The sequence below is a fragment of the Oncorhynchus clarkii genome, chromosome 19 (genome assembly GCF_045791955.1).
Source record: "Oncorhynchus clarkii lewisi isolate Uvic-CL-2024 chromosome 19, UVic_Ocla_1.0, whole genome shotgun sequence".
NCBI classification, from domain to species: Eukaryota; Metazoa; Chordata; class Actinopteri; order Salmoniformes; family Salmonidae; genus Oncorhynchus; species Oncorhynchus clarkii.
The window spans coordinates 6,671,271-6,697,341 of record NC_092165.1 but is presented as its reverse complement, the minus strand read 5'-3'; the positions used below and the strand labels follow the sequence as shown (position 1 = coordinate 6,697,341).

General features: G+C 44.6%; 1 protein-coding gene across 2 annotated transcripts; it reads left to right on the top strand.

Moving 5' to 3' along the window:
* Positions 1–12,863: 12,863 nt before the first annotated feature.
* LOC139374655 (uncharacterized) lies at positions 12,864–25,748 on the top strand. Of its 2 annotated transcripts, none has more exons than XM_071115708.1 (5): positions 12,864–12,923; positions 14,910–15,307; positions 17,881–17,945; positions 21,006–21,163; positions 21,446–25,748. In XM_071115708.1, exons 1-5 carry the CDS (start codon positions 12,881–12,883, stop codon positions 24,364–24,366), a joined length of 3,585 nt encoding a protein of 1,194 aa, XP_070971809.1. In that variant the 5' UTR covers positions 12,864–12,880; the 3' UTR covers positions 24,367–25,748. The 2 variants fall into 2 exon arrangements, with proteins under 2 accessions (XP_070971809.1, XP_070971808.1); XM_071115707.1 differs by lacking the exon at positions 12,864–12,923 and adding an exon at positions 13,287–13,616.
* Positions 25,749–26,071: the final 323 nt, after the last annotated feature.

The window sequence follows — 26,071 nt, the reverse complement described above, 5'->3', positions numbered from 1 at the left end:
ACAGTATTAAATTTGTATCATATTTTTGTCATTCCTGTGATAGTTGTAATCACTCCTTTGTTCCTCTAGGTGGCGACAGAGGACTTTGTAGTGCTGATGGGTCTTGAGACCTTAGCAAAGATAGTGGAAATGAAAGGAGTGAAGGGACGCTTTCAGAGGTACAGAGACCATAGGAAGTAGTTTGGGGGTGGTGGTGGGGGTGCTGCGATTTTGGGGGGGGGGGGGGGGTAACAGCAATAGACACAAATAAACTGAACACATTAGGGCATTTAGTTATTTAAGAACAGTAATTTGTCATAAATTAATATTAATTTGTTGAGGTTGGTTGATACTTCATCTAAAGTGTGTAAATCATTAGAATGTGTCCACAGATAGTCCTTAGATTAACTATAAATCAACCAACCAGCAACAAACCAGCCAACCAGTCAAAATAATGACAGATGGTAATGTTACAGACTCTCATTGTACACAGCATTCACCTTGTTGACTACTTCCCTCTCTCAGCCTCTTGAAACATCTCATTGGTGTAGTGGCTTGTTGTACTGCACTGTAACAGGAACAGACAATGCAGAGACACTAGTCAAAGTCAGAACATTGACGGATATACACAGTGTACAAAACCTTAGGAATACCTTCCTCATATTAATTTGCAACCCCCTTTTGCCCTCAGAACAGCGTCAATTTGTTGGGGCATGGACTCTACAAGGTGTTGAAAGCGTTACACAGGGAAGCTGGCCCATGTTGACACAAACCTGGCACCCTGTTCAAAGGCACTTCAGTATTTTGTCTTGCCCATTCACTCTCTGAATGAAACACATACACAATCCATGTCTCAATTGTTTCAAGGCTTAGATTAACAATAATTTAAGCTTTCTGCCCATCTAAGATAAGTCTATGTCCTGGGAAATGTTCTTGTTACTTACAACCTCATGCTAATCACATTAGCGCACGTTAGCTCAAGCGTCCCGAGGGCGGGACACCGATCCTGCAGAGGATTTAACTAAGGATTGTCATTGTATACTGAATCTATTTACTACAGCTTCCACTGTAGTTCACTCTACTGCCCCACTGCCGTCACAACTTTCAACACCAAATCTATCCCTTTGACGCTCTCTTTCAAATGTTTCCATCCCCCTCTCTCAGGATCCTCTCTTCCTCTCTTCAATCTCTCTCTCAGGATCCTCTCTTCCATCTCTCTCTCAGGATCCTCTCTCCTCTCTTCAATCTCTCTCTCAGTATCCTCTCTCCTCTCTTCAATCTCTCTCTCAGGATCCTCTCCTCGTCTTCTTCATTCTCTCTCTCAGCCTCTTGGAACATCTCATTGCTGTAGTATCTTCCTCCATTCATCATGACCATCTTGTTTATCTTCTAAAGCAGCTCAGTGACCTGAGAGGGATTCTGATCTTCATTGTTGAGGACATGATATCTCCCTTTACATTTGAGTAAAATCCTGAAGAGCTGGATTACAATTATCCACAATGTATATATACTGAACAGAAATATAAACGCAACATGTAAAGTGTTGGTACTATGTTTCACGAGCTGAAATAAAAGATCCCAGAAATGTTCCAAACGCACAAAAAGCGTATTCCTCTTAAATGTTAAAATGTAAATCATCCCTGTTGGTGAACATTTCTCAGTGTCCATCCACCTGACAGGTGTGGCATATCAAGAAGCCGATTAAACAGCATGATCATTACACAGGTGCACCTTGCGCTGGGGACAATAAAAGGCCACTCTAAAATGTGCAGTTTTGTCACACAACACAATGCCACTGATGTCTCAAGTTGAGGGAGTGTGCAATTGGCATGCTGACTGCAATAATGTCCACCATAGCTGTTGCCACAGAATCGAATGTTAATTTCTCTAACATAACCCTTCTCTAACGTTGTTTTAGAGAATTTGGCAGTACGTCCAACCGGCATCACAACCGCAGACCAAGTGTAACCACGCCAATCCAGGAACTCCAAATCCGGCTTCTTCACCTACAGGGATCATCAGAGACCAGCCACCCGGGCAGCTGATGAAACTGGGGAGTATTTCTGTCTGTAATAAAGCCCTTTTGTGGGGAAAAACTCATTCTGATTGGCTGGGCCTTGCTCTCCAGTGGGTGGGCCTGAATCCCAAGTGGGTGGTGCTATGCCATCCCAGGCCCACCCATGGCTCCGCCCCTGCCCAGTCTTGTGAAATCCATAGATTCGGGCCTAATTTATTTATTTCAATTGACTGATTTCCTTATATGAACTGTAACTCAGGAAATTTGTTGAAATTGTTGCATGTTGAATTTATATTTTTGTTCAGTATATAGCATCTAAACTTTTCCCATCCACCTGTCACGTCTGCTCCCGCTCTTCCCTTCCCCTGGCGCTTGAGGGCGCCAGATTACCCTGCATCACATGCTCCTGCCATCAATCATGCACACCTGCCTTCCCTCATCACTCGCATCAGCGTTATTGGACTCACCTGGACTCACTTATCTCCTGTTGATTTCCTCCCCTATATTTGTCAGTTCCCCAGCTCTGTTCCCTGCTGATTCATTGATTGTTTTTTGTCTTTGTTTTCTGTTTGCTGACGCTGTTCCTGTCTCGTTATATGTCCGTTATTTATTAAATGTTACTCCCCGTACCTGCTTCGTCTCTCCAGCGCCATCTCATGTGACACCACCTCTCCTTCTGTCTTTCTGATATAACAGTCACGAGATGCATTTGTTTCAAAATCTTTGCAGGATGGTGGTTCCTGCTGCACTCTTTCCAACTCCAGTCTTCCCCACCAGAACAATCCAGACCTCATGTTCTGTTGGATTACAATGAAAATGTTGTTGCCTTTGACATGAGTATAACCTTAATGTTCTTCCTGTTAGCACATTTACAAAAATAATTTTTCTGTTAAATAGTTTTCCCTCCAAATTCAGTGGAACAAGGGATGGTATCAGTTCCTGGTGTGACCAGACAAAAGAATGTGTTTCTGTTAAATAGTTTTCTCTCCAAATTGAGTGGAACAAGGGATGGTATCAGTTCCTGGTGTGACCAGACAAGAAGATGTGTTTCTGTTAAATAGCTTCAGTAAAACATTTTGAAGTGAAACAGTTTTCCCTCCATAAAATAAATAAAGGGAGATTAATAAATATTGTGACATCACCATATGAGAGCTGTGAGGACTCAAGGTCTGTTACTGAACTGATTAAGTTGATGCAGATCTCTTACTAGTGCAGACAGTTGAATGAGGACCATGCTTTAACGCTGGTAGTAAAACAGAACCACTTGATCAGTTCAGGGTCAGATAATGACATGATGGTTTTAGAGTGCATTGATGGTGAGAAGTTGCCAACCACAGATCTAGGATCAGATTTCACCGCTGTCAGTACAAACCTTAACAATAGGAAGTGTATATTCAGTTGGCAGATCCAAAGGTTAGGGTTATTAGGGATACAATTGGTTAAGATTAGGTTTAAGCTTAGAGTTAATGTTACTCATAGTGTTGTAGGTTTAGGGTTACACAGTGTTATAGGATTAGGGTTACACAGTGTTATAGGTTTAGGTTTACACAGTGTTATAGGCTCAGGGTAACACAGTGTTGTAGGTTTAGGGTTACACAGTGTTATAGGCTCAGGGTTACACAGTGTTATAGGTTTAGGGTTACACAGTGTTGTAGGTTTAGGGTTACACAGTGTTATAGGTTTAGGGTTACACAGTGTTATAGGTTAAGGGTTACACACAGTTTTATAGGTCAGGTGATGCAATCACAAGTGGCAGCCTTTGGAACTCGCACCAATCACATTAGTTCTGCCCTAATAAGATCGAATAACGAAACATGTGATGGGAGACTAGTGATTCATTAAGCATCTGACCCATTTCAGTTGAGAGAAAGGTAACGTTCCAGGTCATCTGTTTTTTGCAGTCTTGTTGAGCACATTATCTGATGTCACAACACCTGGAGAAGTGTTTTCAGCAACCCCATTCATGTGATATACGTGGCTAAATAAGAGATGGCAAGTTACATTTCAAGCCCATGATCTCAAAATAGACTTGTTTAAAGCCCTCTGCTTTACACCTCTGAAGCCCTCCCATTGTCATGGTATATTTTCATACAGTGCAGAGGAGGCTGGTGGGATGAGCTGTAGGAGGATGGGCTCATTGTAATTGCTGGAATGGAATAAATGGAATGGAGTCAAACATGTGGTTTCCATACGTTTGATGTGTTTCATACCGTTCCATTTAAACCATTCCAGCCATTACAATGAGTCCATCCTCCTATAGCTCATCCCACCAGCCTCCTCTGGTACAGTGTCATTGAATATCCTTTACTGAATCAAAGTGTATCGATGTGAACAATCCCTCTGTAAATATTGATGTAGATGTTTACTTTCTGCATTTCTTTTTACCGTTTATGTTTATATTTTTACTGGGGAAAAGGTAGATATTCACAACTATATAGCCTCTATAGCTCATGAAGCATTGTGGGAATACATAGATACACTGTTGTTCACGAACTCTGTAGAACAACTAGTGCATAAATAAAACATGGAATGGAACAGAGTGCATCAGTTATCAGTATAATGAAAACATGGACTGGACTATCAGTAATGTTCACTAGTAGGATACACTACAGTAGTTATCAGTATAATGAAAACATGGACTGGACGACCAGTAATGTTCACTAGTAGGATACACTACAGTAGTTATCAGTATAATGAAAACATGGACTGGACGACCAGTAATGTTCACTAGTAGGATACACTACAGTCGTTATCAGTATAATGAAAACATGGACCGGACTGCAAGTAATGTTCACTAGTAGGATACACTACAGTAGTTATCAGTATAATGAAAACATGGACTGGACGACCAGTAATGTTCACTAGTAGGATACACTACAGTAGTTATCAGTATAATGAAAACATGGACTGGACGACCAGTAATGTTCACTAGTAGGATACACTACAGTTGTTATCAGTATAATGAAAACATGGACTGGACGACCAGTAATGTTCACTAGTAGGATACACTACAGTAGTTATCAGTATAATGAAAACATGGACTGGACGACCAGTAATGTTCACTAGTAGGATACACTACAGTAGTTATCAGTATAATGAAAACATGGACTGGACGACCAGTAATGTTCACTAGTAGGATACACTACAGTAGTTATCAGTATAATGAAAACATGGACTGGATTCACAGTAATGTTCACTTGTAGGATACACTACAGTAGTTATCAGTATAATGAAAACATGGACTGGATCTCTGTAATGATCCCTGTAGACTACAGTAGTTATCAGTATAATGAAAACATGGACTGGATCTCTGTAATGATCACTGTAGACTACGGTACACACATAAATAAGACTGTCTTTTAACAAATGAAGGTGTCTGTCCAGCACTGCCTCAGTACTTTGATAATGTAATGCTGATGGCTGCTGTATTAGTCTAGTGTGATAAATCAGTTGATTTAGATGGACTACTTGTAAAGGTGCACCATCATCATGTGATTTAGGTGGACTACTTGTAAAGGTGCACCATCATCACGTGATTTAGTTGATCCTTTTCTTGCCAGTAGTTTCTAATTCAATTCTTGTCACCAATTGTAGAGTTGCATTTGTTTCAGACAGTCTATAGACTGTAGTATTCACCACTCCACCATTTTAGGCCATATGTATCTGATGGAGAACCGTGATTCGTTAACCTCACAAGTAGCCTAGTAATTCATAAACACCTGACCCATTTAATTAAGAACAAGTGGTGTTTCAGATCCTCTTTATTTTGCAGTTACGCTACGAACTTATCAGATCTCACAGCGCCTGGAGAAGTATTTATCATGTCAGGAAACCCATTCATGTGACATAGAAATCTTGGTAACGCTTCATTTTAAAGGGGTCCATATTATAGTATAATTATATATGTGATTACACTAACAAGTATTGTCATTAATTGTAATAATTCATAGTTACACTGTAATAACAACATGCAACTGGTTGTAATTGCAGTCTTGTAAGTACAGGGATGTAACGATGAATGCCTCTTACAGGGGCTGTTATGGTGACCATATTACAGCCACAACGGCAGTCACGAGTCAGGATGGCAGTCAAATTCCATGTGACGGGTTAGTCACGGTAATTAGGCTTCTCTAAGCTCTGATGCTGCTGATGGTCATTAGTAACCTACCAAACGTGATAACGGCCTGGTACTCAGCACTCTATTGTCCCTCTAATCACTCTGACATCATTGCAAATGTTATAAAAAAATCGAAGAAAAAAACACTTGATGAGAGCCCAAGAGCTCATGTTGCTCAACATTTCTATAGGCTATGAAATTGCGTGAGAAAACAGTGATGTTAAAAAGAGGAGGATCCCATCCGTTTTCTATAGGCTAGGCTTACTATATTTATTTCTCAACTTGCCTAATATTAATTAAGTGTAACAGTATAGCTTCCGTCCTTCTCCTCGCCCCAACCTGGGCTTGAACCAGGGACCCTCTGCACACATCAACACCCTCGAAGCTCGTTACCCATCGTTCCACAAAAGCCGCGGCCCTTGCAGAGCAAGGGTACCACTACTTCAAGGTCTCAAAGTGAGTGACGTCACCGATTGAAACGCTATTAACTCGCACCACCGCGCAAACTAGCTAGCCATTTCACATCGGTTACATAAGTTGGGAAAAAGCGTCCTCCATTCGCTATTTCAGTGCATAGACGACATGTATTGTTTTGCCCTGTTTGAGACAGTTTTCAGCTGCGCTAACATAATTGCAAAAGGGTTTTCTAATGATCAATTAGCCTTTTAAAATGATAAACTTGGATTAGCTAACACACCGTGCCATTGGAACACAGGAGTGATGGTTTCTGATAATGGGCCTCTGTATGCCTGGGTAGATATTCCATTAAACATCAGGCGTTTCCAGCTACAATAGTCATTTACAACATTAACAATGTCTACACTGTATTTCTGATCAATTCAATGTTATTTTAATGCACAAAAAAAGGTGCTTTTCTTAAAAATTTAAAATAAATGTCTGAGTGACCCCAAACTTTTGAACGATAGTGTGTGTATGTAATTATGCATATATATATACATACAGTACATACATACATGTGTGTATGTATGTATATATATACACATATACATTGCATTCGGAAAGTATTCAGACACCTTTTGAATTTTTCCACAATGGATTGAATCTTGTTTTTTCTCATCAGTCTACACACATTACCCATAATGCTTTTGGTGTATATTCTTATGTATAGTCATGCGCTGAAAACAGATATGCTACATTATCATTGGTCAATAAGTCACGGACAAAACCACAACCACTGGTCAGAGCATATGGATTAAATTCACGCTTTCCTTTGGAAGCCAATAAAGAATGCCTGTTCAGTTTGATTTAGCATCCTTAATCTAGAGTGTGAAAAACATACAGTACAGTGAACACAACCCACACGCTCCTGCAGCACAATTTAAAGGGATAGTTCATCCAAATTACAAACTGACACATTGGTTTCCTTACCTTGTAGTGTAACAGACTAGATTTAAAGGGATAGTTGGTCCAAATTCACAGGCATTCCTGTTATCACCCCTTTAATCCACTGCTTCCCTGCTTGATCATTCCGGCTGCTCCACACCACCTTCCACTTCTCTATTTGCTTCACTCCGAGAGCTGTTTCCTTCTGCGCCACGTTCGGAGGTAGAAAGTGCAGAGGAAGGGCAAGATAAGACGTGAGGGGAGCATGGAGGTGAGGAGGAGCATGGAGGTGAGGAGGAGCATGGAGGTGAGGAGGAGCATAAAGTGGTTCTGAAGTTTAGGGAGGATGGGGAGTAGGGGGCGATGAGTCTGATAAGGTTGACGGCTGTGATAAAAAAAAGTTGATTGGGGAAGTTATCAAGCAACTAAGCAACAAGGAGTGGAGTTAGGGTAGATAGCCCAATCTACACTTCAAGGACCAGATACTGCCAAATAAAGTAACCATAGGATATATGAGTTATTATGTGAGGGCTTATGTACCGAAGCCTTTAAGATGTTATAAATGCCAGAGGTTGAGGCACGTGGCAACAGCCTGTAAAGAGAAAAATAGATGTGCCAGGTGTGGAGAGGAGCATGAGTATGGGAAATGTGGGGATGGTGTAAACCTAAAGTGCCCCCAGCTGTGGGGGTGCTCATCGTGTGACATATAGTGGGTGTGATGCTGTGAAGAAGGCAGTGGAGGTGCAGCAAGTGAGAGTGGAGTGAAGGGTGTCTTATACGGAAGCAGTGAGGATGGTCCAGGTCCAGAGAGATACAGGTTCAAGAGAGAGATGGGTAGGAGCATCTAGACCGGGGATTATGGGGCAGGTGGGTGGCGACATGGTATACGTAGATAAGAGAAAGCTGGTGACGTTCATAGCAGGAGTTATCAACAGCACTGCTGAAGTAAAGTCTGAAACGGAGAAGATTAAGCTAATAGTGAAAGCTGCTGGGAGACATCTGAGTATGACAGGGTTGACATGGGAAGAGGTTGGAGATGACCTCAATCAGCGGAGGGTGGAGCCATGTATTACTGGATCTTAGTTATGGTGGTAATACTACAATGGAATGCTCCAAGCCTGTTGGTCAATGGGCAGGAGTTCAAGCAGTTCATTGTGGATATGCCAGCTAAGGCTGATGTGATCTGTGTGCAGGAAACATGACTCAAACCGAATGTGGAGTTTATAATACAGGGATATGTAGGGGTTCGTAGGGACAGAGATGCATTGGGAGGGAGGACAGATATGTAGTGGTTCGTAGGGACAGATATGTAGTGCTTCGTAAGGACAGATATGTAGTGGTTCGTAGGGACAGAGATGTAGTGGGAGGGAGGGACAGATATGTAGTGGTTCGTAGGGACAGATATGTAGTGCTTCGTAAGGACAGATATGTAGTGGTTCGTAGGGACAGAGATGTAGTGGGAGGGAGGGACAGATATGTAGTGGTTCGTAGGGACAGATATGTAGTGTTTCGTAGGGACAGATATGTAGTGGTTCGTAGGGACAGAGATGTAGTGGGAGGGAGGACAGATATGTAGTGGTTCGTAGGGACAGATATGTAGTGGTTCGTAGGGACAGATATGTAGTGTTTCGTAGGGACAGATATGTAGTGGTTCGTAGGGACAGAGATGTAGTGGGAGGGAGGGACAGATATGTAGTGGTTCGTAGGGACAGATATGTAGTGGTTCGTAGGGACAGAGATGTAGTGGGAGGGAGGACAGATATGTAGTGGTTCGTAGGGACAGATATGTAGTGTTTCGTAGGGACAGATATGTAGTGGTTCGTAGGGACAGATATGTAGTGTTTCGTAGGGACAGATATGTAGTGGTTCGTAGGGACAGATATGTAGTGGTTCGTAGGGACAGATATGTAGTGGTTCGTAGGGACAGATATGTAGTGGTTCGTAGGGACAGATATGTAGTGTTTCGTAGGGACAGATATGTAGTGGTTCGTAGGGACAGATGTAGTGGTTCGTAGGGACGGATATGTAGTGGTTCGTAGGGACAGATATGTAGTGGTTCTTAGGGACAGATATGTAGTGGTTCGTAGGGACAGATATGTAGTGGTTCGTAGGGACAGATATGTAGTGGTTCGTAGGGACAGATATGTAGTGGTTCTTAGGGACAGATATGTAGTGGTTCGTAGGGACAGATATGTAGGGGTTCGTAGGGACAGAGATGTAGTGGGAGGGAGGACAGATATGTAGTGGTTCGTAGGGACAGATATGTAGTGGTTCGTAGGGACAGATATGTAGTGGTTCATAGGGACAGATATGTAGTGGGAGAGGGGGGATGTGCCACCTTCATGAAGCAAGGACTTCCATACAGGATGCTAGGCAGAGGTATTGAACAGGAATATGTGGTGGTGGAGGTGTGGTTGAGAGGAGGGATGATAGTGGTAGTGAACTACTAGAATCTGTGTCAGGTATTGGACCTAGAAGTGCTGGAGAGGGTGGAGGGCCAGGATAGAAGTACGGTCATGTGGTGTGGGGATTTTAATTTTCAATGCAACAAGCTCTGGGGGGGGATGAAAATGGACAAGTGATGGAATATCTGAATGGAAAGGAAAAATCTGAAGTGCCTGACTGATGGCTGAGGGACCAGGATGGATGCAGCCAGAGGGAAAGAGTCTGCCTTGGACCTGACTTTGGTATCTAGTGTGATGACAGGAATCTGTGAGTGGGAGGTATGGGAGGAGTCGACAGTAGGGAGTGATCATTACCCCATAGTATGCACAGTAGGCCGGAGGTGTCAGTGGATGGAGTAGGCAGGTGGGTGTTTTGGAAGAGCAAAGTGGGATCCGTTTCAGGAGCTGAGTGAGCAGGTGATGGCTCAGGTGGATATGAGAGGGGATGTGGATAGTATGAATAACTGGGTGAGAACAGTGTTAGTGGGGGCAGCTACTGAGACTATACCTAAGAGTTCAGGGAGGAGGAGGAGGAAAGCAGTCCCATGGTGGACGGAGGAGTGTGGGGCAGCTACTGAGGCAATACCTAAGAGTTCAGGGAGGAGGAGGAGGAAAGCAGTCCCGTGGTGGACGGAGGAGTGTGGGGCAGCTACTGAGGCAATAACTAAGAGTTCAGGGAGGAGGAGGAGGAAAGCAGTCCCGTGGTGGACGGAGGAGTGTGGGGTAGCTACTGAGGCGATACCTAAGAGTTCAGGGAGGAGGAGGAAAGCAGTCCCGTGGTGGACGGAGGAGTGTGGGGCAGCTACTGAGGCGATACTTAAGAGTTCAGGGAGGAGGAGGAGGAGGAAAGCAGTCCCGTGGTGGACGGAGGAGTGTGGGGCAGCTACTGAGACTATACCTAAGAGTATGAGAAACTAAGAGAACTATCCTGTCTGATTCAGTATAAACAGGCCCAGGCCCTGGTGAGGAGAACTATCCATCAGTCTGATTCAGTATCAGCAGGCCCAGGCCCTGGTGAGGAGAACTATCCATCAGTCTGATTCAGTATAAGCAGGCCCAGGCCCTGGTGAGGAGAACTATCTGTCAGTCTGATTCAGTATAAACAGGCCCTAGTGAGGAGAACTATCCATCAGTCTGATTCAGTATCAGCAGGCCCAGGCTCTGGTGAGGAGAACTATCTGTCAGTCTGATTCAGTATCAGCAGGCCCTGGTGAGGAGAACTATCCATCAGTCTGATTCAGTATAAGCAGGCTCAGGCCCTAGTGAGGAGAACTATCCATCAGTCTGATTCAGTATAAGCAGGCCAGGATCTAGTGAGGAGAACTATCCATCAGTCTGATTCAGTATAAGCAGGCCAGGCCCTGGTGAGGAGAACTATCCATCAGTCTGATTCAGTATAAACAGGCTCTAGTGAGGAGAACTATCCGTCAGGCAAAGAGGTCATGTTGGCTTCGTTTCTGTGACACATTGGAAGGGTGACACCCGTGGGAGAAGTGTGGGGGATGATTAAGAGGATGAGTGGGGTCAGAGGGAAGTGGTATTATCCAGTGTTGACGAGTGGGAAGGATGTGGCAGTAACAGATGAGGACAAGGCAGAGATGATGGCCGAAGCGATGCTCCAAGTGCATAGCTCTGCAAATTTGTCACAGGAGGGGCAGAGAGAGGACGAGAGAGGAGAATCCTAGAGTGCTGGATTGTAGGGAGGATGTAAATGATGCGTTGAATGCCCCATTTATCATGGCAGAGAAGAAAAGGGCAATAGGTAGAGATGGTGGAGAAATGGCAGGAGCAGTGGAATAGAGATACTAAGGGCAGGCATTTATTTCAAATACAGAGGAAAGTTGGGGAAGGGAGAACTACAGGAAGGAACAGAAGAGAGGATGCTATATTTACAAGATTAAGTGTGGGACACAGCCAGTTGAATAAGACCTTACATGTGATAGGAAAGCTTCCAACAGGAAAATGTGAGTATTTCCAGGAAACAGAGACAGTGGAGCATGTGGAGCATGAGAGAGGATGAGATCTAGTATGAGGGAGAAAGAGATACAGGACATTAGTTTAAAGAGTGCATTGAGTTGAACGTCATTAGATATAGTCTCAAATATTTTGTTATCTTTTTTTTAAGAGCAACGGGGCTGGCAGGTAGGATTTAGTTGCTCTCTGTCTCTGGCCCACACTCCAGTACAGTAGGTGGCGGTAAGACACCATAACGTTGGATGCCAACCGCTGATAAACCCCGCCGAAAAATAAGTTCAGCTGGTGCCGAGCCAAACTCGGCTAGTCGAACCGAACCAGTGCGCTCGTAAAGTCTCTTAAAAAAATACCTTCGTTTGAAAACCGAGAAGAAAGCGGCAATAGTCATGTTTGTCCATTTTGAGGCGCCGTAACCTGTACTTTCTCAAAATAGTCAAAGTGATTCTAACATAACTCAATAAATCTGTCATTCATTTTGATGTTTTTGCGCAATTTTACATCTAACTAAGATGTATAGTGCAGTATTTTTCAATGAAAACGAGTTGTCTCCAGTTGGACGACAACAAAGACCTTATTGTAGAGTCCTACTGTTGACCAATCACGGAGGAAGGGGTGTACATAGACTTCGGCTCTGAACTTCGCCTTGCCTCCAGAAAATGTTTTGTGTGCCCGAACATCCGATAAACCCTCGCCGACGTCCAAAACGTCAGAAAATGTCGTCATAATATATGCACGAACTTTTCCGAACTGTTTCGGCTGGGAAGCGCGTGGACGCCTTCGTTATTATTATTATTATAGGCTATGGTCAGCCGTGAAAATGGGTATTGTCTCTAAACCTGAAGTCAAAGCCGCAGTTTGGGTGCATTTTGGTTTTAAGCCAAACGGCAAAGGAGAGCCTCATACTCTTGATGAGACCGTTTACAGGTTATGTCGGATTGTTTGTGTCAAAAGTGGAAACATGAGTAATCTAAAACATCCTACTGTTTTTCTGAGTTTATATCGGCAATGGATACTACTTCTCTGATCCATCATGTGAGTCTGCTCTGCTGTAAGTCATTTGCACTGGCATTGAAATCTACATTCAAATGTTGAATTCCTAACGTTTTAGAATTGTAGGCTTCGATGTGTTTTTCCCCAAGACTAAATTACCCAGTGTCGATTTCTCTCTCTCAATTTCACTCACTTCCATGCTGTGCATTTCGCATAGGCCAGTGGTATACCACGACGTTCTCTGTAGTTGTTTTCCTACATTTCCATGCAGCCCACCCATAGTACTCGATATTTCAATACTTGTATACATATTTTTCTCACTTTTTTAAGTGAGACTGCACATTTGGTGACACTTGCAAAATTGAGCCCGGTATATCGAGTGCACGCATGCCTCGACGGGGTAGGTTACTGGGCGGTCAGTAGAACGAGCGCACCCAAATTGAAAGACCAGCCCTCAACCGAGTGTAGGCTACTGCTACGCGTAGATTATAATGGTCGGTCGTGAGAATGGATCTTGTCTCTAAACCCAAAGTCAAATCCGCAATTTGGGTGCATTTTGGTTTTAAACCAAACGAGAAAGGAGAGCCTCAGAATATTGATGAGGCGGTTTGCCGGTTATGCCGGAGGATTGTTTTTGTCAAAGGAGGAAACACGAGCAATCTAAGACATCACCTGCGACTACGACACCCTGATATATTTTCTGAGTTTATATCGGCAACGTCTGGGCATGGGTACTATTTTGAGCCATCAGGTGAGTCTACATTCAAGGTAGCCTACATTAAAACGTTTTTAGAATTGTAGCCTATGCTTTTTTGGGGACATAATATTGTCTATTTTTTTTCTTTCACTCGCTGTCATGCATGATATACAACTCAATACTTGAACATGATTTGCTAACGCACCAAAACGCCTGAATATGATTGGTCAACCAGAGATGTCAGTCAAACTCTGTCCTCGATGAGAAAGAAGTATCGGATATCGCCTTTAAGGGTCACTGATATCGTACACATTAACTTGTTGTTCGTCGGATATGTTGCTGAATTTGTTGGCAATTAAGTAACAATGTACAGACGCGGTATATTCTGTAAACATTCTAAATTGGTAATTATTGTGTGTAAATCGATAACCGTTTAGGATTTCATCATCGGGAGGCCTAATCTTTAGGCTATATCGTGGTATCCAGGTAAACCTATTTCACTGTGCTAACTAGCAAATTTGAGCCATTGAACGATGGATCTAGTCTCAAAGAAACGAGCTACATCCACAGTCTGGGTTCATTTTGGTGTAAAACCAAATGATAAAGGGGAGCCTGAAAATAAGGAGGAGGCCATTTGTCGGTTGTGCAGAAGGATAGTTCCGTGCAAAACTGGGAGCCCGACCAACCTGAGATCACATTTAAGGGCTCACCACCCTGATGTGTTTTATCAACTCATGTATGGTGATGGTGGTGTTGGAGCCTCCATTCGTCAATCATCAGCGACATCAGGTGTGTAATCAGCAAGTTATTTGCACCGTGTGTGTGTTGGGGATTGACAGGGACCTCACCATACGACATTATCACGATACATAGGTGCCAATACGATATGTATTGCGATTCGATATTGTGATTCAATGTCCAAACATATAACATTGCTCACTGTCTGCTTCAAAGGGGCAAGAGAGAGCCATGAACATGAGTTTTGATCAGTCACGGGAAGTCCTGTAAAAAAATAAGCGCTGATGTTGTTTTTGCTCATCATTTTTTAAAACATGGAGAACAAGCTATGAAGAAATAATACTGGAGTTTTGGTGCAGGTACAACTGACCAGCACAAAAAAATATTTATATATCGTCAAATAATATCTCTATGCAACTGTATATACCCCCCCCCCCCCCAATAGTGTGTGTGTGTAAGAGAGGGAAAGAGACTGCAGTCTGCTTGCTCATATTCTATTTCTGGGGGTAGAGAACAGAGGTGTCCTGCTGCCAGCCTGATTCCGGTGTGCATTTTCCTCCATCCACAGTCCAGACAGCTTCTACTAATTTCCTCTCCACCTCTACCCAGGTTCAGAGCAGAGTCACCACTACAACAACGACAACGGCTCCCAAGGCAACTTCGGCAGTGGCCATGGTAACTTCGGCAGTGGCCATGGTAACTTCGGCGGTGGCCATGGTAACTTCGGTGGTGGCCACGGTACTGACAGATCGCTTCACTTCATCCCAGACATGGTGGTCTGCGGTGAGCCGTGGTTGGAGGGCGGTGACCCCCGTGCGGTGGGTTCCATCCCCCCGTGCCTCAGCCTGCGGAGGTGGGGCAGTGGGCCTGTGCCTGGGGGGTCAGCAGAGGAGGAAGAGGCGGGGGTGTTTGCCAAGACCCTGTCACTGCATCAGGGGTGGACGTTTGGACCCTTCGTAGGAGAGTTGACCCGCGGCCCTCTGAGTTGCCTCAAATACGCCTGGGCTGTGAGTATGGACAGATGGATATTAGCCTGGGCTGTGAGTATGGACAGATGGATATTAGCCTGGGCTGTGAGTATGGACAGGTGGATATTAGCCTGGGCTGTCAGTATGGACAGGTGGATATTAGCCTGGGCTGTCAGTATGGACAGGTGGATATTAGCCTGGGCTGTCAGTATGGACAGGTGGATATTAGCCTGGGCTGTCAGTATGGACAGGTGGATATTAGCCTGGGCTGTCAGTATGGACAGGTGGATATTAGCCTGGGCTGTCAGTATGGACAGGTGGATATTAGCCTGGGCTGTCAGTATGGACAGGTGGATATTAGCCTGGGCTGTCAGTATGGACAGGTGGATATTAGCCTGGGCTGTCAGTATGGACAGGTGGATATTAGCCTGGGCTGTCAGTATGGACAGGTGGATATTAGCCTGGGCTGTCAGTATGGACAGGTGGATATTAGCCTGGGCTGTCAGTATGGACAGGTGGATATTAGCCTGGGCTGTCAGTATGGACAGGTGGATATTAGCCTGGGCTGTCAGTATGGACAGGTGGATATTAGCCTGGGCTGTCAGTATGGACAGGTGGATATTAGCCTGGGCTGTCAGTATGGACAGGTGGATATTAGCCTGGGCTGTCAGTATGGACAGGTGGATGTTAGCCTGGGCTGTCAGTATGGACAGGTAGATGTTAGCCTGGGCTGTCAGTATGGACAGGTGGATGTTAGCCTGGGCTGTCAGTATGGACAGGTGGATATTAGCCTGGGCTGTCAGTATGGACAGGTGGATATTAGCCTGGGCTGTCAGTATGGACAGGTGGATATTAGCCTGGGCTGTCAGTATGGACAGGTGGATATTAGCCTGATCCACCATCCTGACTAAATCGCGGTGTAACAGAATATTGTAGCGACCCTGGTTTATAAGCGCGGATATCGACTCTGCCACTTCGGCATGCTTTTGTGGCACAGTCGATGGCGCGCTGGGCATCTGGCCAGAAGGTTGAGGGTTCGAGCCTTACTCCCTGCTGGTTTCATTACAATATGGAAGCTGTGTAACAGAGTATGTTCAGGGCCTTCAGAAAGTTACTTTGCCACATTTTATGCAGTATTACTTTAGTGCCTTGTTGCAAACAGGATGAATGTTTTGGAATATTTTTATTCTGTACAGGCTTCATTTTCAGTCTGTCAATTAGGTTAGTATTGTGGAGTAACTACAATGTTGATCCATCCTCAGTGTTCTCCTATCACAGCCATTAAACTCTAACTGATTTTAAAGTTACCATTTGCCTCATGGTGAAATCCCTGAGCGGTTTCCTTCCTCTCTGGTAACTGAGTTAAGAAGTACGCTTGTATCTTTGTAGTGACTGGGTGTATTGATACACCATCCAAAGGGTAATTAATAACTTCACCATGCTCAAAGGAATATTCAGTGTCTGTTGTTTTTATTTTAACCTATTTACCAATAGTTGCCCTTCGCGAGGCATTGGAAAATCTCCCTGGTCTTTGTGGTTGAATCTGTTTTGAAATTTACTGCTTGACTGAGGGACCTTACATATATTTATGTGTAGGGTATAGAGATGAGGTAGTCATTCAAAAATCCTGTTAAACACTTATTGCACACAGTGAATCCATTCAGCTTATTATGTGACTTGTTTAGCACATTTGTACTCCTGAATTGGAGGCTTGTTTAGCACAGTTGTACTCCTGAATTGGAGGTTTGTTTAGCACAGTTGTACTCCTGAATTGGAGGCTTGTTTAGCACAGTTGTACTCCTGAATTGGAGGCTTGTTTAGCACAGTTGTACTCCTGAATTGGAGGCTTGTTTAGCACAGTTGTACTCCTGAATTGGAGGCTTGTTTAGCACAGTTGTACTCCTGAATTGGAGGCTTGTTTAGCACAGTTGTACTCCTGAATTGGAGGCTTGTTTAGCACAGTTGTACTCCTGAATTGGAGGCTTGCCATAAGGTTGAATAAATTCTTATTTACAATGACGGCCTACCGGGGAACAGTGGGTTAACTGCCTTGTTCAGGGGCAGAACGGCAGATTTTTACCTTGTCAGCTTGGGGATTCGATCCAGCAATCAAATGGCGTTGGCGGTGGCTTATGGTAGAGAAATGAACATTCAATTATCTGCCAACAGCTCTGCTGGACATTCCAGCAGTCAGCATGCCAATTGCACGCTCCGTCACCTTGAGACATCTGTGGCATAGTATTGTCTGCAAATTTTTGTGGCATTTTATTGTCCCCAGCACAAGCTGCACCTGTGTAATGATCATTTTTAGTTAGCTTCTTGATATGCCAGACCTGTCAGATGGATTATATTGGAAAAGGAGAAATGCTTGCTAACAGGGATGTAAACACATTTCTGCACACATTTTTTTAGAAATAAGCTTTTTGTGAGTATGGAACATTTCTGAGATCTTTTATTTCAGTTCATGAAACATGGGACCAACACATGTTGCATTTACATTTTGTTCAGTATAGTCTTGATAAAGGCTGACCTATACACTGTAAACTACATGCAAATGTGGTCAGTTTGGTCTACAAATCAGCTAATAGTTGATTCTCTTCTCTTGTTCCCAGATCAAAGAAAATGATTCCTACTACTTCGTAGATGCCTCAGATGAAAACAAAGCAAACTGGATGAGGTGAGAAGTTAAGTTTGAAACAATGATGTCTGCATTTAGTCTTTCAGGTTGTCAGCGATCTGTTTAACCTTTTTCAATTTAAACACGTATTCCTGTAGTGATCTTATTAGTTAACCCAGTGAATATAAGTAATTTAGTAATATGTTTCTAATGTCTAAACCAGGGGTGTCAAAGTCAAATGGACGGAGGGCCAAATAAAAAAATCAGCTACAAGACGAGGGCCGGACTGTTCGAATGTTCATTGAAAAAATTTTAAATGACGCATATAGTCTAGTGAACCTAATTGAACCTACTGAAAACCTAACAAATATATTACAATATGATCAGATAAATAAAGCAATATTTTCTTATGGCTCTGTCAGTAATCTTTAATTTTCAACAGACACAAAAGACAAATTTCCTTTATATAAATATCCCCATAACATGAACATTAAATGAAAGAAACCGGTATTCAAGGCACCATCAGTAGACTATATTTTCTATTTTAGCAAAAGTGGGCTAAATTTACTTCAAAGAAAAAACAATAATAGCAATTTTCTATCATCCACTCAACTGAAATATTTTTAAAATATAATTGGATTGAAATACAAAAAAATAAAGTGCAAAAATCTATTAATCAAAAACAACACTTTGTTTAAGGAGAAGTAACATGCAGTGAAAACAAATATTAAATTTTAACTTTTAAACTTGAACTGAGTAAAAACTCTAAATATGTGATTGCACAGTAATGTTCACTTGTTTGAGGTTGAGGGTGATACTTGGTGGTGTCCCATCTTTTCCACAAGTTCATCAATGTTCGGGGTAAGGCTCTGAGCTGAAGAAATCCTCAGAATTGAGTGGAGGTGTTCAGCAGTAAGTCGACTTCTGTGTGATGTTTTGTTCAGGTTCATCAAAGAAAACAGTTGTTCACACAGGTATGTGCTGCCAAACATAGACAACGTTTGAGCAGCCTGGATGCGCAGCTGGGGCATTGTGCCGGGGAGGAAACGGGCGAACTCCGCAGCACCCACTGCCGCATATTTTGCCCTCAGTGCATCATTGCATTGGAGGTCAATCAACTCCATTTGGAGGTTTGGTGGTGAGCTTTCCACGTCAACAGCAAATGGGTTACCGAGCAGTTCCATCCTGCTTTTTTGTGCTTCAAAGTCAGCAAATCGGCGTCGAAAGTCAGCGGCAAGCATACCTATTTTATCAGCCAACTGTGTGCTCGGGAACGCACTGGTAGAGAGCTTCTCTTTCATGGTCTGGCAGCTGGGAAAGTGGCTCAAATTTTCTTTCCGCATCTGCGTCTCCCACAGAGTCAGTTTGGTTTTAAATGCCTTCACTGTACTGTACATATCAGAGATGACACGATCCCGACCCTGCAGCTGCAAGTTTATTGCATTCAGATGACTCGTAATGTCACACAGAAAAGCCATTTCACACAGAAACATTTCGTCTCGGAGTTGTGTTGTCTTTCCCTTTGCTGTCCAAGAACAGACAAATCTCCTCACGAAGCTCGAAACATCTTTGAAGCACCTTTCCCTGGCTTAGCCATCGCACCTCTGTGTGATAAGGCAAATCACCATGCTCCGTTTCTAACTCCGTCAGAAATGCCTTGAACTGGCGGTGATTCAAACCTTTGGCTCTGATAAAGTTAACTGTGCGCGTGATGATGCTCATTACATGCTCCATTTTCAAGGCTTTACCGCACAACGCTTCCTGGTGTATGATACAATGATAAGCTGTCAGCTCACCTGTCGCGTTTTCCTCTTGCATCTTTTCCCGTATCTTCGCCACCAGTCCGCTCCTGTGTCCACACATCGCAGGTGCTCCGTCGGTTGTCAAACCCACGAGTTTTTCCCAAGGCAGCTCCATCTCATTTACACATCTTGACACCTCTTCATACAAATCATGCCCCGTAGTTGTGCCATGCATAGGACGTAAAGCCAAAAACTCCTCTGTCACGCTTAGGTTGGAGTCCACTCCGCGGATGAAAATTGACAACTGGGCAATGTCAGAAATGTCGGTGCTCTCATCCACAGCCAAGGAATATGCAATAAAATCTTTTCCCTTTTTCACAAGCTGCTCTTTTAGATTGATGGACAACTGGTCTACTCTCTCGGCAATGGTGTTTCTGCTCAGACTCACATTTAAAAAGAGTTGCCTTTTTTCTGGGCAAACTTCGTCACAAACTTTAATCATGCAGTTTTTGATGAAATCCCCCTCCGTAAATGGCCGGGCTGATTTAGCGATCTCTTCTGCCAAAATAAAACTGGCCTTGACAGCAGCCTGGCCTTGTGATTTGGCTTTTTTGAACAGAGCCTGTCGAGATTTGAGGCCTCGTTTTAATTCCTCTGCCTTTTGTAGCCTTTGTTCCATGTCCATATTCTTGTTTTTGTCCGCGTGTTTCGTTTCATAATGTCGTCTCAGATTATACTCTTTCAGTACCGCCACACTTTCTCCACACAGAAGACACACAGGTTTTCCAGCTACCTTCGTGAACATATACTCCGACTCCCACCTTGTTTGAAACCCCCGGTTCTCAGTATCCACCTTCCGTTTTGCCATTTTTGATGGGTATCTGAAAGTTAATTTTACTGTGATGCTGACGACTGCTGTGCCAATAAATATTGAAATGAAGCAGCCTACTGCTCGGTGCGTCACCTTTGCATTGTGGGAAATGTAGTATTGGTGCGTGTAAAAGATCTGCGGGCTGCCGGCTTGCTGCGGGCCGGTTCTAATAATAAATCAAGATCATCCCAGGGGCCGTAAAAAACCTTCTTGCGGGCCGGATGTGGCCCGCGGGCCTTGACTCTGACATATGTGGTCTAAACAGACATCCCTACTTCATATGTCTCATATCTATGTGAATATCATCTTTAGTCAAGATATACATTTAGGGCTTGTTTCCAGGACACAGATTAAGCCTAGTCCTGGACTGAAAAGCAAGAAATGGAGATTCTCCATTGAGAATATTTTTAAGTCCAGGATTAGACTTCATCTGTGTCTGGGGAAACTGTTCCATGGGCTATGCAATGTTAATATCACTGCATTGTCATGCCTCTCATCCCTGTTCAGGTATGTAGCGTGTGCTGCCTGCGAGGAAGAACACAACATGACGGTGTTCCAGTACCGCGGTCAGATCTTCTACAGGGTCTCCCAGCCCATCCCTGAGGGGACAGAACTCAAGGTCTGGATTGGCCAGGAGTACGCTGCCATGCTGGGTCTAGGGATCGGTACGTTTGGTGATTGAGATGTCTAGCGCAACGGAATTAACGTTGTTCGGCGTTATTAACTGGTATAATATTATTTATTACTTGATAACAATTGGAGCTTCCTAGTATTCGTCCCATGTGATGGAAAAGTATGTTTTTGGTAATAATTATGGAATTACGCTGTTATCTTGTAGTAAAAGGGAACTGATCAGGGAGATGCTAAATAAAGCAGTGCCTATATTTTGACTCACACGAACACTGTTATTAAACACAATATTCTCTCTCTTACTGTCACTCTCACAGGTGAGAACATCAAGTGTGAATTCGGGGACAAGGAAATCTTACTGCGGATCTTCCGTGACATCCAGGTCGTGCCAGTGGGCGGAACTAGCAGTCTCCCAGACGCCAATGGCTCTTACAGCTGGTCAGACAACAGCCAATCAGGGAGCCCCCTGCCAGTCATCAGTGATGTCAGTAGCGGGTTACAGACTGATACCACTGACCCCACCCCTGTCCTCAACCCACCTCAAAACACCAATCAGACGGGACTGGCAACAACCGTGAAGTACGACTTTGTAAAGGGTGCTGAGATACTGTTGAGCCCCTCTCAGCCCAACAGCCCCGTATGGGAGTTCTTTGGGTTTGAGCCGGACCCCAACGGCCAGCCGCTGGACAAGGACAAAGTCATGTGCAAGCTGTGTGGTCAACAGGTGGACTACAGTGCTACTGTCACCCAGCTGGAGAACCACCTGGTCCAGATGCACCATATGAAGCGCCGGGACGTCATCAAGGACGGCAACAAGCCCTGGGTTTCGTCCTCGCGCTTCAGGCCTTACCCCACTACGGGCGGCAGAGCACCTCGTTCTAGCAGCCCCTCCACCCACAGAACCACCAACAGCAACTACAGTAATGAGGACTGGACTTGGAGTGGGAACGGCAGTTCAGCAGTGACCGATACTGTGACCGCGGGTTCCACCGCTACACCGGGACAGAGAAAGCTCTCTAACTTCCTGACCAATCAAACCACCACAGCCATCACTAACTTCCTCATCAAAGACTTGTTGCCCCCGGATACAGTGGAGGGGGAGGGCTTCAAGCAGCTGATCCAGACCCTGCTGCCGTCCTGCAAGGAGATTCCTTCAGCTTCTCTACTGGAGGAGGTGCTGAGGGATGTCCACACCGAGGGAAGAAAGACCTGGGCCAAGCTGCTGACCAACAGCACTGGGTTCAATGAGGAAGACACTTCCAAGCCTAATATTCCAGTTCAATTCAAACCCAGCTCCTCAACAAGAAAAGCTGCCCGTTTCCACTCACAGACCCAGAACCAAGTATCTCACCACGTAGCTGTTAGTGCTGACGTGTGGTGTCATGACTGGCAGGGAGACCAGGAGAGATACGCCACCCTGTGGGCCCATTTCATCAACGCTGACTTCACTTCCCATAACCTGGCTTTGGCCACGCAGCGTCTGGGTGAGACGGGAACTGGGGATATGGATCTGAGCGTGGTCGAGGCTACAGTGAGGTCCATGGCTCAGGAGTGGGACATCTCTCAGCCCAGTTTCATCCTGCTTGGGGGCGAAGAGATGGAAAAGACGAAGGTAGGTGCGAAGAAGAGAGAGAGAAGTGGAGAAGGGGTGGGTGGAGGTGCCCGTCACCACCACCCGAACTCCACCACATTCCTGGAGATGGAGGACTCCATATCCTCTGATGATCTCTCAGGTCTGGAACGAGCGATCGAACGAGCCAACTCCACCAGCGAGGAGTCCCACTCTCCACCCATACCCTGTTTCTTCACAGCTGTTCAGAGCTGCATAGAGGAAGTCATGAGTCATTCCATCATCTCAAAGACCCTCAGTGTATTCCAACACCTTCTCTACAGCCTCTTCTCCCTCCATGATAAAGACATGGTAACTCTTCACCCAGCCAGGAAACTGATCGTAGTCCTACAGAAGCAGGAGACGGCTGAGCTGAAGGCTTGGGCCTATGGGAAACCAGGCTGGAATGGGCTTTACAGTGTGGTTAAGACGCTCCTCCGCTATCAAAACATGATCTCTGAGACACTAAAACAAATAGACAGTGAGATCCAAACTGGACAAGACACAGGAAGTCCCACTGACTTGGATTCGGGGGCGACTGCCGCTTTGAAAACCGCTGACAAACATGACACAAACTCCACTTCCGCTGTCCGTGCTAAATCTGACACCACCGACAGCTCCAACTCACTGGTCCCTGTGCCCAAGCGATCTGACTGGAAGGTGTTGGAGGATCTCTCCTCCTTGCTGAAACCCCTAGAAGTGGCGTGCCATACCCTGGCCAAGGAACCGTTCCCCAGGCTCTCGCTGGTCAAGCCCATCCTCACCGGCCTGCTCGACCGACATTTCGCCCCCCACCCCCGCCATCGCAACGACTCCACCATCTTGAAGGAACTCAAAAAGAAGATAAGGGGGGGCCTTTCCCGCCGATACAACGACCCCCAGATCAACCAGGTATTGTGTGTAGCGTGCGCCCTCGACCCCCAGTTTCACGGCCTGGGCTTCATGGACGTCAGAGAGCAGGCGACCACCTTCGCCTGGCTGAAGAAAGAAGTGGTCCGGATCGTAGAGGAGGACCGGAGGAGGGCCGAGGCAGCGTCTCCAGGGGGCAGGAAGAGGAAGAAGAGGGGATCCTCCTCGACCACCTCATCAGGAGAGATGGAGGGAGACGTCCTGAGAAGAAGCAAAAGGCTGAAGGAGATCACCCCGGTCAGTTTCAAAGAGAGAACAGAGAGTGATTCAGACGAGGAAGCCACCGGTAGCTCTGTGAACGACGACAGTGAGAGTGATAACATGGAGCCGAAACTGGAGCCCACCTCCCAGCAGACCGGCATGGAGTTCCTTCTAGGGGACCTATTCGGCTCCCAGTCCCAGAACAAGCAGCCCTCAGTGGAAGAGACAGTGGACATTGAGCTGTCTGTCTTCAGAGCAGAGAAGGGGGCCACCCTGGGCGTGGAGCCTTTACAGTGGTGGAAGGCTAGATCAGGACACCTCCCCCTGCTGGCCAAAGTGGCACGTGCCTACCTAGCTGCCCCGGCTGTCGCAGGCAGTGCCGTCCAGATGTTCCTGCAGGATGGAGGGGGGGTGATTCAGAGGAAGAGAACCAATATTCCTCCAGAGGGCCTTGACCAGATGCTGTTTCTGCACCATAACGATCTGACCGCGACCACACAGGGTTACACAACGGTCTGAAAGGATGAACACAACTTGCTGACTGTCACTCAATACATAGATTTAATTATGGGTCTTCTCTCTCTCTCTCCAAGTTGATGAGATGGACTTTGTGAAGACTATCACTCAATCTCTGAAACTCTGAAAAGACTTAACCTTTCTTGGTTAAAATGTTGGACTGTTAAACATGTTACTGTTGTGTTTTCAGTGTGTAGATATAAACTAAATTCAGAGAGAAGTCCCTATTCGGTTAGTGCCTTATCATTCTTTGAACCGTTAGCATAACTACTGTACACATGTATTGTTTAAGTCAAAAAAGAAGTTTTACTGAATGCATATACTGTTGTTTAAACTAGTTTACCGTCCGAAGTCTGGGACTTCTGAACCTATTCATTTGTTTTAGGAAAACTCTAGATTTATATTTTTTACATTTCAGAATTGTATATATATACTACATATTTGGTTAACCAACAAGGTTGAATTTTCATAGTGTCTGTAGGATTAATTTAGTTCTCTGAGAATAACACTATATAAAATATATTGCAGCTGAAACAAACAAATGAAGATGTATTGGTACTGTGGAGGAAATCAGACTTAACATACAGTGCCTTGCGAAAGTATTCGGCCCCCTTGAACTTTGCGACCTTTTGCCACATTTCAGGCTTCAAACATAAAGATATAAAACTGTATTTTTTTGTGAAGAATCAACAACAAGTGGGACACAATCATGAAGTGGAACGACATTTATTGGATATTTCAAACTTTTTTAACAAATCAAAAACTGAAAAATTGGGCGTGCAAAATTATTCAGCCCCTTTACTTTCAGTGCAGCAAACTCTCTCCAGAAGTTCAGTGAGGATCTCTGAATGATCCAATGTTGACCTAAATGACTAATGATGATAAATACAATCCACCTGTGTGTAATCAAGTCTCCGTATAAATACACCTGCACTGTGATAGTCTCAGAGGTCCGTTAAAAGCGCAGAGAGCATCATGAAGAACAAGGAACACACCAGGCAGGTCCGAGATACTGTTGTGAAGAAGTTTAAAGCCGGATTTGGATACAAAAAGATTTCCCAAGCTTTAAACATCCCAAGGAGCACTATGCAAGCGATAATATTGAAATGGAAGGAGTATCAGACCACTGCAAATCTACCAAGACCTGGCTGTACCTCTAAACTTTCAGCTCATACAAGGAGAAGACTGATCAGAGATGCAGCCAAGAGGCCCATGATCACTCTGGATGAACTGCAGAGATCTACAGCTGAGGTGGGAGACTCTGTCCATAGGACAACAATCAGTCGTATATTGCACAAATCTGGCCTTTATGGAAGAGTGGCAAGAAGAAAGCCATTTCTTAAAGATATCCATAAAAAGTGTCGTTTAAAGTTTGCCACAAGCCACCTGGGAGACACACCAAACATGTGGAAGAAGGTGCTCTGGTCAGATGAAACCAAAATTGAACTTTTTGGCAACAATGCAAAACGTTATGTTTGGCGTAAAAGCAACACAGCTCATCACCCTGAACACACCATCCCCACTGTCAAACATGGTGGTGGCAGCATCATCATTTCTTCAGCAGGGACAGGGAAGATGGTTAAAATTGATGGGAAGATGGATGGAGCCAAATACAGGACCATTCTGGAAGAAAACCTGATGGAGTCTGCAAAAGACCTGAGACTGGGATGGAGATTTGTCTTCCAACAAGACAATGATCCAAAACATA